The sequence below is a fragment of the Hypanus sabinus genome, chromosome 5, assembly GCF_030144855.1.
Source record: "Hypanus sabinus isolate sHypSab1 chromosome 5, sHypSab1.hap1, whole genome shotgun sequence".
Taxonomy (NCBI): Eukaryota; Metazoa; Chordata; class Chondrichthyes; order Myliobatiformes; family Dasyatidae; genus Hypanus; species Hypanus sabinus.
In genome coordinates, this window is record NC_082710.1 from 98,515,769 (window position 1) to 98,533,655 (window position 17,887).

Here is a 17,887-nt window from a genome sequence, read left to right on the forward strand (position 1 = left end):
ACCTCCACTGCACTTTTACTGTAAACATAGCACTTTATTCTGAATTGTGTTATGAATTTACCTTCTATGACTGCAATGCACTATTGTAATGAATTGATCTGTGTGGATGGCATGCAAAACAAGTTCACTGCACCTCAGCTCATGCGGCAGTAATAAACCAACTTACCAATTTATCAGATTTGCAAATGCAAAATCTTTCCAGGCTGTCAATGGTTGATAAAAGAACATTGGCAGTAACAACTTTAGATCAAAAAGGAGTTCTACATTGCAGCATCTGTGTAGGTGTCATAGATTCTGCGAAGTTTACAGACATGACAAAGTAGCTCCTTGGCAGTTTTCCAAATGTCATTGGTGCCATTCCAAGATTCTCATTGCCTTTATGCTCAGACTCATAAATCAGACAAACTCCATCCACCTTCAGCTTGTTGTTTTGTCCGTAACTACAATAGATGTTTCTGCTTAGTTGTGGTGTACACGTCCCACAACAGAGAACTTCCCAACATTGTCATTCCCACTTAAGATTCAGATTCCTTGAATCTACGTATGCTAAAATCAGAAAAAATTACAAGAGCTTGCTCTCTATTTTCTGTAGTGTTTAATTTTATTCAGGGATTTAGAAAGGATAACAGAATAGTTTTGGGATAGACAGAATAGAGAGTTATTTACATATTGTGTAATGATGTATAAACAAACACACATTCTCTCCATTCTCTATTTCTTCTCCATTCTAGATGCACACTAAGCAGGCCCAATGGTTGTCACTAAAATTAACCCAGTGTGGTCATATTCTCACTTCTCCATTAGTAAGCCAAATTATTATTTTAGAGGCTGTGACATCACAATGATGTTGAAAATGAAGTAACGAAAATCCAAATCAGGTGTATTATCACCCAGATATGTCATGAAATGTGTTGTTTTGTGGGAGGAGTACAGTGCAAGATAAAAAAATACTATAAATTACAATTGGAAATTCATGTAGAATAAATAGTGCATAAAGAGTACAAAAATAGTGAGGAAGTGTTAAGACCACAAAACCATAAGATAAAGGAGCAGAATTAGCCCATTTGGCTCAACAAGCTTGCTCCACCATTTCATCATGGTAGATCCAATTTTCCTCTCAGCCCAAATCTCCTGCCTTCTCCCCCGCCCCCCGTATCCCTTGATGGGATACCAATCAATCAAGAATCTATCAATATCTGCCTAAATATGTATAGACTTGGCCTCCACACCTACCAGAGGCAATAAATTCCATAGATTCACCACTCACTGGCTAAATAAATTCCTGCTCATCTCCATCCTAAAAGGACACTCTAGTATTCTAAGGCTCTGTCTCCTGATCTTAGACTATCCCACCATAGAAAACATCTTTTTGACATCCACTATATCAAGGTCTTTCAACATTCTGAAGGATCTCAGTCCAAAATGTTGACTGTACCCTTTGCACCTCAGTTTTTTGTACTTTCTCTCCACTTAGAAAATAGTCATACTTTACATTTCTTCTACCAAAGCGCATGACCATACACTTCCTGACACTGTATTCCATCTACCATTTCTTTGCCCATTCTCCTAATCTAAGTCCTTCTGTAGCCTCTCTACCTCCTCAAAACTACCTGCTCCACAACCTATCTTCATATCACATACAAACTTTGCAACAAAGCCATCAATTCCATCATCCAAATCATTAATATATAATGTAAGAAGAATTGGTCCCAACACAGACCCCTGTGGAACACCACTAGTCACCAGCAACCAACCACTAAAGGTTCTCTTTATTCCTACTCTTCGCCTACTGCCAGTCAGCTGCTGCATTATCCATGCTAGAATCATCCGTATAATACATGGGCTCATAACATTTTAAGCACCCTCATGTGTGACATCTTGTCAAAGGCCTTCTGAAAATCCAAACACGTAACATCAAAAGATTCTCCTTTGTTTATCCTGCTTGTTATTTCTCCAAAGAATTCCAACAGATTTGTCAGGCAACATTTTACCTTGAGGAAACCATGCTGATGATGGCCTATTTTATCAAGACCTTTCAAGTACCCTGAGATCTCATCCTTGATAATCAGTTCCAACATCTTCCCAACCATTAAACTCAGACTAACTGGCCTATAATTTCCTTTCTTCTGTCTCTCTACCTTAAAGTTCAAATTTCTAAGTAAATTTATTATCAAAGTACATGTATATTATCATATACACTATAACCATGAGATTAATTTTATTGTGGTCATATTCAATAAATTGATAGAATAATAGCCATAACAGAGTCAATAGAAGACTGCCCAACTCTGGCGTTCAACCTGAGTGCAGAAGACGATAAATAAAAAAATCAAATACAAAAAAAAATAATAATAATAAATAAATAAGCAATATATATTGAGAACATGGGGTGAGGAGTCCTTGGAAGTGAGTCTATGTTGTGGGAACATTTCAATAATGGGGCAAGTGAAGTTGAGTGAAGTGCCCTCTTTGGTTTAAGGGGCATCAACTGTTTCTGAACCTGGTGGTGTGAATCCTGAGACTCTTGTACCTTCTTCCAGGTGACAGTAGTGAGAAGAGAGCATGGTGGGGATCCCTGATGATGGATGCTGCTTTCCTGTGACAGCATTTCATGTAGATGTGCCCAATGGTTGGGAAGGCCCCACCCATGATGGATTGGGACACACCCACCACCCTTTGTAGGATTCTCCATTCAATGACACTGGTGACTCCACACCAGGCTGTGATACAGCCAGTCAACATACACTCCACCACACATCCACAGAAGCGTGTCTACACACACACACACACACACAGAAGCGTGTCTACATTTTACATGTCTTGCCAAATCTCCAAAAACTCCTAATGAGGTAGTACTGCCATACGCTCTTCATAACTGCACCCAACAGCTGTGCCCCAGCGGTCCTCAAAAATAATAACAATGAGGAATTTAAAGTTGCTGACCCTTTCCATCTCCAATCCACTGATGAGGACTGGCTCATGGATCTCTGGTTTCCTTCCCATGAAGTCAATAATCAGCTCCCTGATCTTTCCCACACTGAGTTGGAGGTTGTTATGGCACACTCATCCAGATCTTCAATCTGTACCCCCCCACCCCATACACTGATTCCTCACTGCTCCCAGCTCCAGCCCACAACCGTGGCAAATTTATGCACTGTTCAGAAATCTGATAGAGGAGGAGAAGAAGCTGTTCCTAAAAAGTTGAGTGTGTGTCATTAGGGTCCTTTGGTTCCTCCATGATGGTAATAATGTAAAGAGGCATATGCTGAGGGGTAGGGGTCCTTAATGATAGACACTGCATTTCTGAGGTGTTGCCTTTTGAAGATGTCTTTAATGGTGTGGAGGCTAGTGCCCATGTTGGAGCTTGCTGTGGTTTTTTCCCCAGTCTTGGTCATTGGTGATGCACCTGGTTCGAATGCTCTCCATGGTACGCCTGTAGAAATTCGCTAGAGTCTTTGCTGACATTTCAAACCTCATCAAACTCCTTATGAAATATATCCATTGGAATGCTTTCTTCATAATTGCATTAATATGCTGGGCCCACAGGAACTTGAAGCTACTCACCATTTCTATTGCTGGCTCCTCATTAAGGACTGGTGATTTCCTTTGACTGTCCCCTCTTGAAGTTCACAATGAATTCCTTGGTCTTACTAATGTTGAGTGCAAGATTGCTGTTGCAACTCAACTAAACCAGCTGATCCATCTCACTCCTGGATGCCTTCTCATCACCATCTGGGATTTTGCCAACTGTGTCACTGGCAAATTTATAGATGGTTTTTATGCTGTGCCTAGCCACACAATCATAGGGCACAGAAGTAGGTTCTTTGCCTCATCATGCCAATGACTATAAATGAACCACCTCTCCATACTAACACAAGAGAATCTGCAGATGCTGGAAATCCAGAGTAACACATACAAATTGCTGAAGTAACTCGGCATGTCCAGTAGCTTCCATGGAAATGAATAAACAGTTGACACTTAGAGCCAAGACCCTTCTTCAGGACTGGAAAAGGAGGGGGAAGATGCCAGAATAAAAAGCTGGGGAGAGGGGAAGAAGGACTGGATAGAAGGTGATGGGTGAAGTCAGGTGGGTGGGAAAGTTAAAGAGCTCCAGAAGAAAGAATTTGATAAGAAAAGAGAATCAACCATGGGAGAAAGGACCAGAGGAGGGAGTTATTAGCCAGGTACAAAGGAGAGTGAAGAGGCCAGAATCCCATTTACCAGTAGTCAGTCAATAGCCGTCTCTGCCTTGCCATTTCAAATGCCCTCCATATATTTAAATATCATGACAGTACTACCTTCGCTACCTATTCAGGTGCATCAAACTGATTATCATTGGATAGTTGATTCAGATATCATACCTACTAATCACTGTCAAATTGTTATAGTGGGATATGTGTAAAGGGCAACTGGAATTACTGATAGAGATTCTGTGCATTGCCCAAATTATCTTCCTTTAATACTTTGGCCTAGAATTTGCAGTCAGTGTAGCAACACACCACAGTTTCATGCCATTTCCTATCTAATATTGTTGCATTGCGAAAATACTTTATTTTATTTCAAGATGTGGTTAAAAAGTGTCACACAGCACTGATGCCTTGAGGTATGCTAATAATGCATTGTGGTTGGTAATCAAACCTAACAATAATGCTAAAATCATTGTAAAAGGAACTTCTCCAACACTTCTTCTTTGTTAAAATAGCCTCATGGACATTACAATGTAACACAAGAGAACTCTGAACTTCCATCCCTGGGGCTGGAGATTCATCCTTTGTCACTTGTTACTGCTGTCCGTTATATTCCTCCAGCAAATTCCATTTCATGGTTCAATATTCATCCACAGTAATACTGTTTGCTCATTATACGGAACATTGGAAATTAGTGCTGATTGTTCTATGGTCAATCTTCGGGTTTTATTTTTATATGTATACAGGGTAAAAACTCCACATTCAGTACTTAACATTTGTTTAATTTATTATCCTGTTCAACTGTAAATAAATAAATATCATTTACTTAAGTCTGAAAATGTTGTGTAATGTCTACCAGTTCAAAAAGTCTTCTGGTAACACTGAATGAGATTATGATCAATTCAATAAATGAAAGATTATATAGAAATTGAAATAGTTGAGAGGTTACAACTATTTGTCCATTTTGGTGGAGAATAAAGAGCAATTGCACTTGGACAATGGTACCCCTCTGAGATTTGATGTTTGATGCACCATCAATAACTCTCTGAGATGTGAAGGTGAGATATCGGCTTTTATTGACTGGAAGAAAGAACAAGCAGTAGTTGACCACCATTCTACATCCTGGAGACTGAGGGCCGGGCTCAGGCCTCAATCGCCTTTATACCGGGGTCTGTGGGAGGAGCCATGGTCAGTGGGAGTGGCCACAGGAGCAGTCAGCAGGGGGCGTGTCCAGACAGGTATATGTAGTTCACCACAATGTTAAGAAAGAAGGGATGAGACGGGAAATTTGGAAAAGTGTATAAAAGGGAAAAGAGTGAAATAGTTCTATTTTGTAGTCAATCTATTTCACCTCACATGAAGTTAATTTATCTTTCTGTTGCAGTTTGTCAGTTGTGTCCTAATGATCTTACCTTTAGTTATTTGTTGTAAATTGAGTTCAAAGTTCAAAGTAAATGTATTATCAACGTACATACATGCCACCACATACAACACAGAGATTCATTTTCTGGTGGGAAATCTCAGCAAATCCAAGAACCATAACAGTATCAGTGAAATACTGCACCCATCAGGGCAGACAAAAAGAAAAAAACACATGCAAAAGGCAATAAACTGGGCAAATATAAAAGAAAATAAACAAGCAAACAAATAAATAAATAAGCAATAAATATCGAGGTCATGAGATGAAGAGTCCTTGAAAGTGAATCCATAGATTGTGGCAACACACACAAAACACTGGAGATTGTGGGAAGAGTTCAATGGTGGGGAAAGGGAAGTTGAGTGAAGTTACCCCCTCTGGTTCAGGAGCTTGATGTCTGAGGGTAATAACTCTTCCTGACCCTGGTGGTGTAGGTTCAGAGACTCCTGCACCTTCTATCTGATCAGTGAGAAGAGAGCATGATCTGGATGTGGGGGTCCCTGATGATGGATGCTGCTTTCTTGCAGATGCATTCTGTTTAGATGTGCTCGGTGCCCATGATGACCTACTCCAGAGATATGTGGTGGACGAACCCAGACTTAATCACAGGGGTAATATTGGAAAAATATTACCATATTCCAGGGGTGAGATAACAGAGATTGTCCTCACTCAAATGTGGGATTAAGTTGTCCTATCACGGCTGAACTCAGTGGAATCAAGGGGATAACATTTCAATGACTTCGATCATTGGAAACATAACCATTCAAAGGAAGGAGATTGTGATTCCTGTTGGTTAGTTATGCCATTTCCAGGACTGCAGAAATTGCACAGAGCAATGTCCTGTATCTCACCGTCTTCAATTGTTATTATTCCTTCAACTGTAAGGTCAGAAGTGGGGATGTTTGCTGATGTTTTCACATCCTGCTGTAAATGAAACAGCACATGTCCACTTGTGGGAGGACCCAGACAGAATCGAGGCATGAGGCTGTCATGTGGCTAGAAGCATCTGTAGAACAACAATGCAATGGACAACATCAAAAGAAAATCTGAACATATGCTTTTGAAATTCAGTGGCATTACCATCGCTCAGACCTTTGTCATTAACATCCTAGAAAAGGATTGAATTTCTTTGTATTTCATTCTTCACTTGCTTCCTTTGCATAGTCAGAATGGCGGAAACTTTGGAATTTCTTGGTGCCATTCTCATTTTTTTCATTTTGTTTGTTCATTTTTTCTTTGCTCATATTTCTCAAATCTTCTTCAATGTCATGCAGGTGCCTTCATGTTTGATAGTGAAAGCAAGCACAGAGGGCATTAAGGTCATCTGGGAGTGAAGCCTTGTTGCCATCTATGTCACTTGGATCAGTTTGTATGAGGTAATAGCATTCAAACCCTGCCACAGCTGTCAAACATCCTTCAGTGATTCAAGTTTGGCCTGGAATTGCCACTTCATACGTGAGTTGGCTTTCCAGTGATTGTAACTGGACATCCTGTACTTTAAACACAAACAAGAGAAAATCTGCAGATGCTGGAAATCCAAGCAACACACACAAATGCTTGTGTCCTGCTGAAGGGTCTCAGCCTGAAACGTCAACGGTACTCTTTTCCATAGATGCTGCCTGACCTGCTGAGATCCCCCAGCAGGTCATATGTGCATCTTGCAAGTTACTTGGTCACCAGACCTGAATGCCACTGATCTGGCCCTCAACAAATTGCAGGTCTAATTATTCATCCAGGACTTCTGGTTGGGGAAGACTCTGAATGATTTGTTGGGACACACTCTTTTATATCTGTTTTTATAAAGTCTGTGACAACTGTGATTTATTTGTTTAGATGCTAACATGAGTCCTTGATCATGGACCAGTCCACCAACTCTAAGCAATCCTATAGGTGTTCCTCTGCCTCCTGTGAACATCTCTTTATACCAGTAACTTTACTCTTTAGCCTCTGCCTACATGCAGATAGGAGGAGGTCAGACAAGTGGTCTGATTTCCCAAGATGTGGTCTAGGAGTGGAACTGCAGTTATTCATGATCATAGTATAACATCAGTGAAATATGTGTTGGGACCCCTGGTGCTACAGCTGATATGCTGATGATGTTGGACAGAAATTTCTTCAAACAAACCTAATTAAAGTCCCTGGCAATTATTTGAAAGGTATTGGGGCTAGTAGGCTGTTTCTTGTTTGCAGATGGCCACACATAGTATCTCGAGTGCCTGCTCAATGTCGACCTTTTGCAGTATTAGGTTTACTTAACCATGATTCGTTTTGCATGATCTTGCTTGGTTTTCAACAATTCCATCAATTTCTTTTTTTATTACTGAACTTTTCCAGGTTCAGCACTTCTCTCACTAAACTACAAGTATGATTTTCCACTATATTTACTAGAGAGATCTCTGTCAATCTTTATTATTGATATAACTTGTAGCATGTGGTTATATTTCACAATATTGCCCCCATGTTTTGGTTGAGCCAATTACTGCCATTGACATAGTCACTTTTTATTCCTTCTTAGTTGTAGATTTTTTTAAAGCAGATGTCTGTTAGACTTCCCTTTTTATATGAAGAGAAAATAAATTTCCTTTAAGCAAGTTTATATATTTTCTTCCAACTTGCAAATTGCACGTAACTGCAAAAACAGTCCTAGCAGAGGTCAACTATAAGGTCATCTGCCAAAGATCAAAACAGTGCCAGAAGATAAAATCCAAAAATCACCATAATCCTTGACAAAAGGTATACTTCAGTTATGTATACTACAACATGCATTATGTACATTCACTAGATAGATAGAAAAATCTTAAAACCACCTTCTTAAGAGAAGTTAATAATGTGCTACAAGTGCTTCCCATATGAGGGATGACCATATCCTAAAAAAGTAAATAAAACAAAGATTGGATTTGTTTCCTTTAAGATGAAACATAAAGTCAAAGTAACAAGAGCCAGGGAAGTGGTACAGTGCAGGGACTCAAGTGATCCGAAGGTGGCTCGAGCAGGGATCCAAGTGAGGACTGGCAGGAAGTGGAGGGCAGAGGAAGCTGTTCAGGAAGCGGAGGAAAGGCTGTATCACAGGAGGCTGGTGGGTGTGGTCACACCAGGCCGAGCTGGGCTAAGATCCTTTCCAACTCCCCAGATGGACACCATCAGAGGAGGGAAAGGCGCCATCTAGTTCAGGAGGAGGTAAGAGCAGCAGTGGAAGAAGCAAGAACCTGCGAGGTGGTGGGAATGAAGCAACAGGGAGCTTGGACAAGATGGGAGAATGCGGTGGAGAGGAAAGTGAGCTGGGCTGAGCTTTGGAAAGCCGAGCCACACCGCATCTGATTTCTCATCCAGGCAGTGTATGATGTGCTTCCAAGCCCACCAAACCTGCACACATGGGGCAAAGCAGTCATCAGCGTGCCCACTATGTTCCAAGTGAGGAACCCTGGAGCACGTCCTCAGCGGCAGCACAAGAGCACTTGGTGCGGGACGGTACCAGTGGAGGCATGATCAAGTCCTGAAGACCATCGCTGAAGCCATCAGTACAGTAGTTGAATGGCAAAGCGGTCCCGACCCGCCAAGCAGACCATTGCCTTTGTCAGAGCTGAGGAGCAGCCAATACCCACCAAAAGAACATTGGCAGGTATCCTGATCTCTGCAAGAGACTGGCAGCTGTTGGTGGACCTCGAAAGGCAGCTGAAGTTCCCCAACCATATCGCAGCCACCACCCTGCGACCAGACATTGTCCTTGTGTCTAAGTCTACAAAGTGGGTGCTGATGCTGGAGCTGACAGTCCCACGTGAAGATTGTCTGGAAGAGGCCTTTGAAAAGAAGCTATCGAAGTATGCAGGACTGGTCAGCAACTGCCAGCAGGCTGGATGGAGAACGAGGAGTCTCCCAGTGGAAGCTGGTTGTAGGGGATTTGCAGCCCGTTCCTTAGCCAGAGCCTTCAGCAATTTGGGCATCAAGGGAGAGAGGAAGAGGAGAGACATCCGCAATACCACCGATGCGGCAGAGAGGGCCTCAAGATGGCTGTGGCTCAAGAGAGGGAAGACATGGAGTCATAAGTAGCTAGCCATCTGGACACAAGCTGGGGTCTGATCAGCTCTGGCTGGGTCACCTGGAGAAGGGTGTGTGATGTTGAAAGACCTGAAACACCCAATGATTCCAGGAACATCACTGATGATGCGTCCAGAAACATCAGTAGATGAATGCACACAGCTAGTCCACTCACATAGATATAAAGTCACCGAAACTGTGAATTTACAGGCCATCTTCACTAAAACTGATGATGTCATTATATTGTTATGCTGGCTAAGGAAGTGTGCTAGGTCAAATTACATTTCCTATATTTAAAAAAACCTCCAAATTAGTTTCTTTAGCTCCATTTGTTTGGGGACAAGACATCACTATCATATGATGTTAAAGTATATGTGGAAATCATTAGCAATTTTATTGCATGCTCTGGAATAAATTTTCAATAAAAGATAGCAGCATATTAAGGGAACATGTGAGCAATAACCTCTATTGTTAATTCATGTATAACCAAGTTAATCAAATATGTGGTCTGGTTGGTAATTTGCACTGATTTTATTTTCACTAAATGTATATTTGTAAGTCTAGGAGTGTACTGGATTGTTCAAGGCAACTGAATGAGTACCATCTGTTTTATTTATAGATCTGGTCATCTGAAGTCCACTGTAAGACCAAAAGATCAATTTTATTTCTCAGTGAGGAAACAAAGTAAGTGAGACTGGAGCCTCCAAATCCGAACAACCCTCCCATAGAACTTCTGGGGTCTTGGGAAGTTCACTTGGATGAAAGCACAGAACGGAAATACTACTTTAACGCAAGCACAAAAGAGAAGACTTGGAAACCACCTAGGCTCTTTCTGGGAATGCAGACCATGAAGGTAAATGGATATGTTTTCAAATAAAATGGTTGTTTTTATAACACTTTCATAAGGCATAAGAGGAAATTATCTAGCTTGTTCAAACTTCAAAGCAATGTTATTACTAAAGTACATATATGACACCATATAGGTGATGAGGTTCATTTTCTTGTGAGAATTCACAGTTAATACAAAGGAACACAATAGAATATATGATAAACTGCACACAAAGATGGACAAACAGCTAATGTGCAGAAGACAGCAAATTGTAACAATACAAAAATAATAATAATAAATAAGTGAGGAAATAAATAAATACATATTGAGAACATAAGTCCTTGAAAGTGAGTTCATCAGTTCAGTGTTGAGATGAGTGAAGTTTAGAAGCCTGATGGTTGAGGGGTAAAGAATCTGCTAGTGTGGGACCTTAGTCTCATGTAGCTCCTTCCTGATGGCAGTTGCAAAGAGAGAACATGGTCTGGAGCCATGTTGAACATACACTGGCTCTCAGAGAAACCCCGTCATATTCATTTCCTATCTGATATAGTTTGCAATATTTCGCTCATTAAAGTTAGAGTTTCTGGAGTGTGGGGCAATAATACAAAATTAATACCTCCAATTAGGCATATGAAAAATTAATGATAACTACAAATATTTCACGAGTTGAAAGCATATAATTGATTTTAACTATGTTGAGTTTTAATTAAGTCCTCATCAATATTTGTAAAGTTATAATAATTGACCGTCTTGTGTCCTTGGGTGATTTCCTGATTTATCCATATAGTAGTAATATATCTTGTTATTCTGAATGGCAAGATTTGGCATGTGTCAAAGAGTTTTGTTGTGGAGCATTAACTTATCACTCTATTTATTATTTATATGCAAGATGATACTGAAGAACCCACAGATGACACTATGATAGCAGAGATATTTAAGTAACAAAGCTGAGAGTAGAAAATTGCATTGCCATAAAGTTAGATTGAGTGAGTGGACTGAAAGCTTGTAAATGGAGTTATCACTGGAAAGTGCAAGGTCATCTACTTTGAATCCATAAGAGATATATCCAAATTTAGAGTAGCAGAGCGGCTTAAATCCACACATATTAATCATTACAAGCCAACAGGCAAAAAATAATAAAAAACAATTAAAAAGGTTAATGGAATATTGGCCATTATTTCAAAGGGCACAAAATCGGGAACAGGACTGCATAGCGATTATACTATTGTACTACTAATCCAGACAGCAAGATTACTGATCTGATGATTGGATTTCAAATTCCACCACCATAGCAGAAAAAGCTGAATTTAAATAAACCTGGGATGGTTTAGAAGTTACATTAATGAAGACTTTAATTTTACAACATTGTCATGAAATACTCATCTGGTTAATTGATATTCTTTAGGGAAGCAAATTTGGCATCTTTACCACTCGGCTGAAATATAACATATCACAGTGTTTGACCCTGAATAGTTACCTTTAACACAAGGGTTGAGTTAATCAGCTCAAAGCACCTTTGCAAGGTCATTAAATGCTAATTTTGTCAATAATGCTACATTCCATGAATAAATATGACAAAATACACTCAGAGACCACTTTATTAGATACATCTGAACACCTACTCATTAATGCACATATCAAATCAGCCAATCATAAGCTAGCAACTCAATGCAAAAAATTAATGTGGAGGTTGTCAAGAGGTTCATTTGTTGTTCAGACATAACATTAAAATGGGGAAGGAATGTGATCTAAATGACTTCGATTTTGGAAGGATTGTTGGCACCAGATGGGGTAGTTTGAGTATCTCAGAAACACCCGCTCTCTTGAAATTTTCATGCACAACAGTCGCTAGAATTTACAGAGAATGGTGTGAAAAACACCATCTAGCATCTAGCAACATCTAGCAAGCAGCAGTTCTGTGGGTGAAAATGCCTTGTTGATGAGGAAGGTCAGCAGAGAATGATCAGACTGGTTCACGCTGAGAAGGCATCAGTAACTCAAATAACAACACATTACAACAGCGTTGTGTGGAAGCGCGTCACTGAGTGCACAACATATTGAACCTTGAAGTGGATGAGCTACAGATGAGGAAGTCCATAGATATACATTCAGTGGCCACTTTATTAGGTATCTCCTGTATAATTTTCCTTAGCATACACCTCTGTCCTGAAGACCACAATGAAACTTGCCTCTATAACTATTATCAGAATATAAACATGTGTTATTATCCAGAATCAGAAAGGGGTTTATTATCACTGATACATCTTGTGAAATTTATTGTTTTGTGACAGCATTACAGTGCAAGACATGAAAATTACTGTAAGGTCCAAATAATTCAATAGTTCAAAAGAGAAATATTGTGGTCATGCTCATGATTTCACAGACCATTTAAAATCAGATACTGGAAGGGAAGAAGTTGTTGTAAAACATTGAATGTGGTTCTTTGGACTCCTCTATCTTCTCTCTGATGGAAATGATCCAGAGAGTCCTAGATAGTGAGGGGTTTTTTCATGATGGATGCTGCTTTCTTGAAGCAGTGCCTTTTGAAGATAACCTCAGTGCTGGGAAACATGTGCCCATGATGGAGCTGGCTGAGTCTACAACCCTCTGCAGCTTCTTACGATCATGTATGTTGGAGCCTCCATTCCAGGTAGTGATGCAGCCAGACAGAATGCTCTCCAGCGTACATTTATAGAAATTTGCTGAAAATTTTGGTGATATACCAAATCTTCTCAAGCTCTAAAGGAAATATAACTCTTGGCAAGCCTTGTTCATGATTACATCAATATTCAAGTCTCACGATAGATATTGACATGCTCTACAGATAAAATGTTTCCTTATATCACTCTTAATTCCCTTCCTCTTGCAATCTTTAATCCTTGACTCCTTCCCTGATAGGAACAGTGTTATAGTGTAGTCACCTTGTCCACACCTTTCAACATTTCCATAAGACCATAAGACCACAGCTGCAGAAAAGGTGGAGGTAATGGAGGGATTGTCTACGGAGTCTCTGTGAGTGGAGGTTAGGAACAGGAAGGGGTCAATAACTTAACTGTGTGTTATTTATAGGCCACCCAATAGTAACAGGGATATTGAAGAGCAGATAGGGAAACAGAACCTGGAAAGGTGTAATAATAACAGAGTTGTCATGATGGGAGATTTTAATTTCCCAAATATCGATTGGCATCTCCCTAGAGCAAAGGGTTTAGATGGGGTAAAGTTTGTTAGGTGTGTTCAAGAAGATTTCTTGACACAATATGTAGATAAGCCTACAAGAGGAGAGGCTGTACTTGATTTGGTATTGGGAGACGAACCTGGTCAGTTGTCAGATCTCTCAGTGGGAGAGCATTTTGGAGATAGTGATCACAATTCCATCTCCTTTACCAGAGCATTGGAGAGGGATAGGAACAGACAAGTTAGGGAAACATTTAGTTGGAGTAAGGGGAAATATGAGGCCATCAGGCAGGAACTTGGAAGCATAAATTGGAAACTGATGTTCTCAGGGAAATGTATGGAAGAAATGTGGCAAATGTTCAGGGGATATTTGCATGGAGTTCTGCAATGAGATAGGGAAAGGATGGTAGGGTACAGGAACTGTGGTGTACAAAGGCAGTTGTAAATCTAATCAAGAAGAAATGAAGAGCTTACGAAAGGTTCAAAAAACTAGGTAATGATAGAGATCTGGAAGATTATAAGGCCAGCAGGAAAGAGATTAATAATGAAATTGGGAGAGCCAAAAGTGGACATGAGAAGTCCGAGGCGAACAGGATTAAGGAAAACCCCAAGGTATTCTACAAGTATGTGAAAAGCAAGAGGATAAAATGTGAGAGAAAAGAACCAATCAAGTGTGACAGTGGTTTATTGAGAAAGTAAGGAGACATGGGATCCAAGGGGACATTGCTTTGAGGATCCAGAACTGGCTTGCCCACAGAAGGCAAAGAGTGGCTGTAGACGGGTCATATTCTGCATGGAGGTCGGTCACCAGTTGGAGTGCCTTGGGGATCCATTCTGAGACCCTTACTCTTTGTGATTTTTATAAATGACCTGGATGAGGAAGTGGAGAGATGGGTTAGTAAGTTTGTTGATGACACAAAGGTTGGAGGTTTTGTGAACAATATGGAGGGCTGTCAGAGGTTACAACGGGACGTTGATAGGATGCAAAACTGGGCTGAGAAGTGGCAGATGGAGTTCAACCCAGTTAAGTGTGAAGTAGTTCATTTTGGTAGGTCAAATATGATGGCAGTATTTAGTATTAATGGTAAGACTCTGGTGTGGAGGATCAGAGGAATCTTGGGGTCTGAGTCCATAGGACGCTCAAACCAGCTGTGCATGTTGACTTTGTGGTTAAGAAGGCATACGGTGTATTGGCATTCATCAACCATGGAATTGAATTTAGGAGCCAAGAGGTAATGTTGCAGCTATATGGGACCCTGGTCAGACCCCACTTGGAGTACTATGCTCAGTTCTGGTTGACTCACTACTGTGAATCAAGGAGGTCTGAGGGGATCAAATGGTGGCCAGAAGACTTCGTTAATTGAGCTCCAGTGGTTGTGCGCGAAGTGGTTTGGACTTTAATAAGTTTGGCACCAAACGATTCGCAGCTCAGGACCAAAGAAACAAAGAAGAAGAAAGCAGTAACAAAGAAAAAGAAGAAACCCCCTTTACAATAATATTGCCAAGTTTTGTATCACCTGCAAATTTAGAACTCTGGCTTTCATGCAACTCTTAGTCATCATTGCGGGAAAAGGGTTAATTTCAACATTCCCAATATTGGTTGAAGGTGGTGGGGTGGCGATCTCTCTCTACCAAAGGAAGTGTAAGGAATGATTTGGTATTGGGAAATGAACCTGGTCTGGTGTCAGATCTCTCAGTGGGAGAGCATTTTGGAGATAGTGATCACAATTCCATCTCCTTTACCAGAGCTTTGGAGAGGGATAGGAACAGACGAGTTAGGGAAACATTTAATTGGAGTAAGGTGAAATATGAGGCTATCAGGCAGGAACTTGGAAGCATAAATTGGAAACTGATGTTCTCAGGGAAATACCAAATACCTCCCTCTGCTAGCCTGCAGGAGACCCTTGGGCAAGGTGTGGCACCTGCTCAGCCCCCTGATCAGGGTTGCGTGAAGCCATGGGAGCAGGTGATGGATGGTTGTACGAATAGCTACTGCTTATTGCAAATCCTGGTTATGCGACTGTTGACAGCAGTCAGACAATCTCTGAAGAGTATTGAGAATGGCTGGGATCACCCACATTGTAAAAACACACTCGTCGGTAGAAGGCATGGCAAACTACTTCTGCAGAAAAGTTTTGCCAAGAATAATCAAGATAATGGAAATGCCATGATCGCCTACATCATATGAGATGGTGCATAATAAATGAACAAATGAATATTGATTGGCATTTCCTTAGTACAAAAGGTTTAAATGGGGTAGAATTTGTTAGGTGTGTCCAGGAAGGATTCTTGACACAATATATATAGACAGACCTACCTGTAGAGAGGCCATACAGGATCTTGTACTAGGCGATGTACTTGGTCAGTTGACAGATCCCTCAGTGGGTGAGCAGCTCAGAGGCAGAGACCACAACTTCCTGATCTTCACCATAGCCCTGGATTGGGGATAGGAGCAGATGGCATACAAAAGTATTTAATTGGGTCAGGATGAATTATGATGCTATTAGGCAGGGTGTAGATGTAATTAAATGGTGTTTAGGAAACACTTGTATGTGTTTGTGCATAGGTATTTCACATTAAGGGAGTGAGAAGATGACTGACAAGAGAAGTAGAACATCAGGTCTGGGGAAAGAAGGAAGCATACTTAAGATTTTGGAAGCAAGGATTAGACACGGCTCTGGAAAGTTACTAGCTAGCCAGGAATGAGGGATGTTCAAAGAGTTAGAAGGGGATATGAAAATGCATTGTTGAGTGTGCTTAAGGAACACTCCAAGAAGCTCTACACATATGTGAAGAACAGGAGGATGACTAGAGTGAGGGTAGAACTAATCAGGGACAGAAGAGGAAACATGTGCCTGGAGTCTGAAGATCTAGGGGACATTCTTTATGAATGCCTTGCTTCATTATTCTGCAGTGAGAGGGACATTGATGAATGTGAGGACAATGTAGAACAGGCTACTATGCTGGAAGATGTTGATGTTAAGAAAGCGAATGTGCTGGAACTTTTGAAAAACATTAGGAGGGATAAGTTCAGGTATCTTACAGGATATATTCCAGGTCACAAAAATTGAAGGAAGAGATGGCTGCATCTTTGGTGATGATCTATGCATCCTAACTGGCCAGAGGAGTAATACCAGAACATTGAAGGATAGCAAATGCTGTATATTTGTTTAAGAAAAGTAGGGTTAATCTTGGAAATTATAGACCAGTGAGTGATGTATCGGTGGTGGCAAACTGTTGGAGAGTACTCTTAGGGACTGGATTTATGAGCTTATGGAAAATGTAGTCTGACATGGGATCGTCAATATGACTTTGTGAGGGGCAGGTTGGCCTCTCAAGCCTGACTGAATTCCTTGAGGATGTGACTCAACAAATTGAATGAAGGTACTAAAGTGGAAGTGTTGTACATGGATTGAAGTAAAGTGTTTGTCAAGGTAAGCTCATCCAGAAAGTCAGGAAGCATGGAATTCAGGTGAACTTGGCTGTGTGGATTTAGAACTGGCTTGCCCACAGAGAGCACAAGTTAGTGGTATATGAAACATGCTCTACTTGGAGGTTGTTGACCAGCAGTATTCTGGAGGGATCTGTTCTGGGACCCCTGATCTTTGTGATTTTAATAGCAAATTTAGATGAGGGAGGGTGAGTTGGTAAGTTTGCAGATAATGTAAAGGTTGGTTGTGCTGAAGATAGTGCAGAAGGTTGTCATAGTTTACAATGAGACATTGATAGGACGCAGAACTGGGCTAAGTATTGTCAAATGGAGCTCCATCTACCACCACCCCTTGTCTCCTACCTCAACCACCACCCCCCTCCCAAACCCATGCAAACACCTCACTTCTATTTCTGCTGCAATGTTCTATTCTGCCTTTAGTTGGAATATCACATGAATAAAAGCCTTTCTTCACATGGCTTGAAAATTAGAAAGAAATGGTAACTTATGTCACAGTATTGAAGCAAGATTCCATGTTGTTAATGTTGCAATCAGCTTGAGAGAGATCTGAGATACAATCATGTTGGTATCATGTTGGTCACGAGGGATAAACTAAATTGGTAAACAGACATATTTTCAAGTAGTTCTACTTGGCAGTCCACACAGGAGGTCAGATTTTGGGAAAAATATATTGTGTAACACATTCCATTGTAACAATTTGATATGGAATTTCTTGATAACTTTTTAGAATTTCAATTTTAACTCTACAAACAATTCTTATTAAATCCACATCTGCTAGAATATGACTTGAAACA

At 40.6% G+C, this 17,887-nt stretch overlaps 1 protein-coding gene across 1 annotated transcript in view; it reads left to right on the forward strand.

The window, feature by feature from the left end:
• Positions 1–17,887, forward strand: part of arhgap15 (Rho GTPase activating protein 15) — a 728,119-nt gene that overhangs the window by 53,605 nt on the left and 656,627 nt on the right. The window contains exon 2 of the mRNA XM_059970253.1: positions 10,259–10,492. Coding sequence (XP_059826236.1) covers positions 10,478–10,492 — 15 coding nt within the window. The 5' untranslated portion in view covers positions 10,259–10,477. The remainder of the gene's footprint in view (positions 1–10,258; positions 10,493–17,887) is intronic.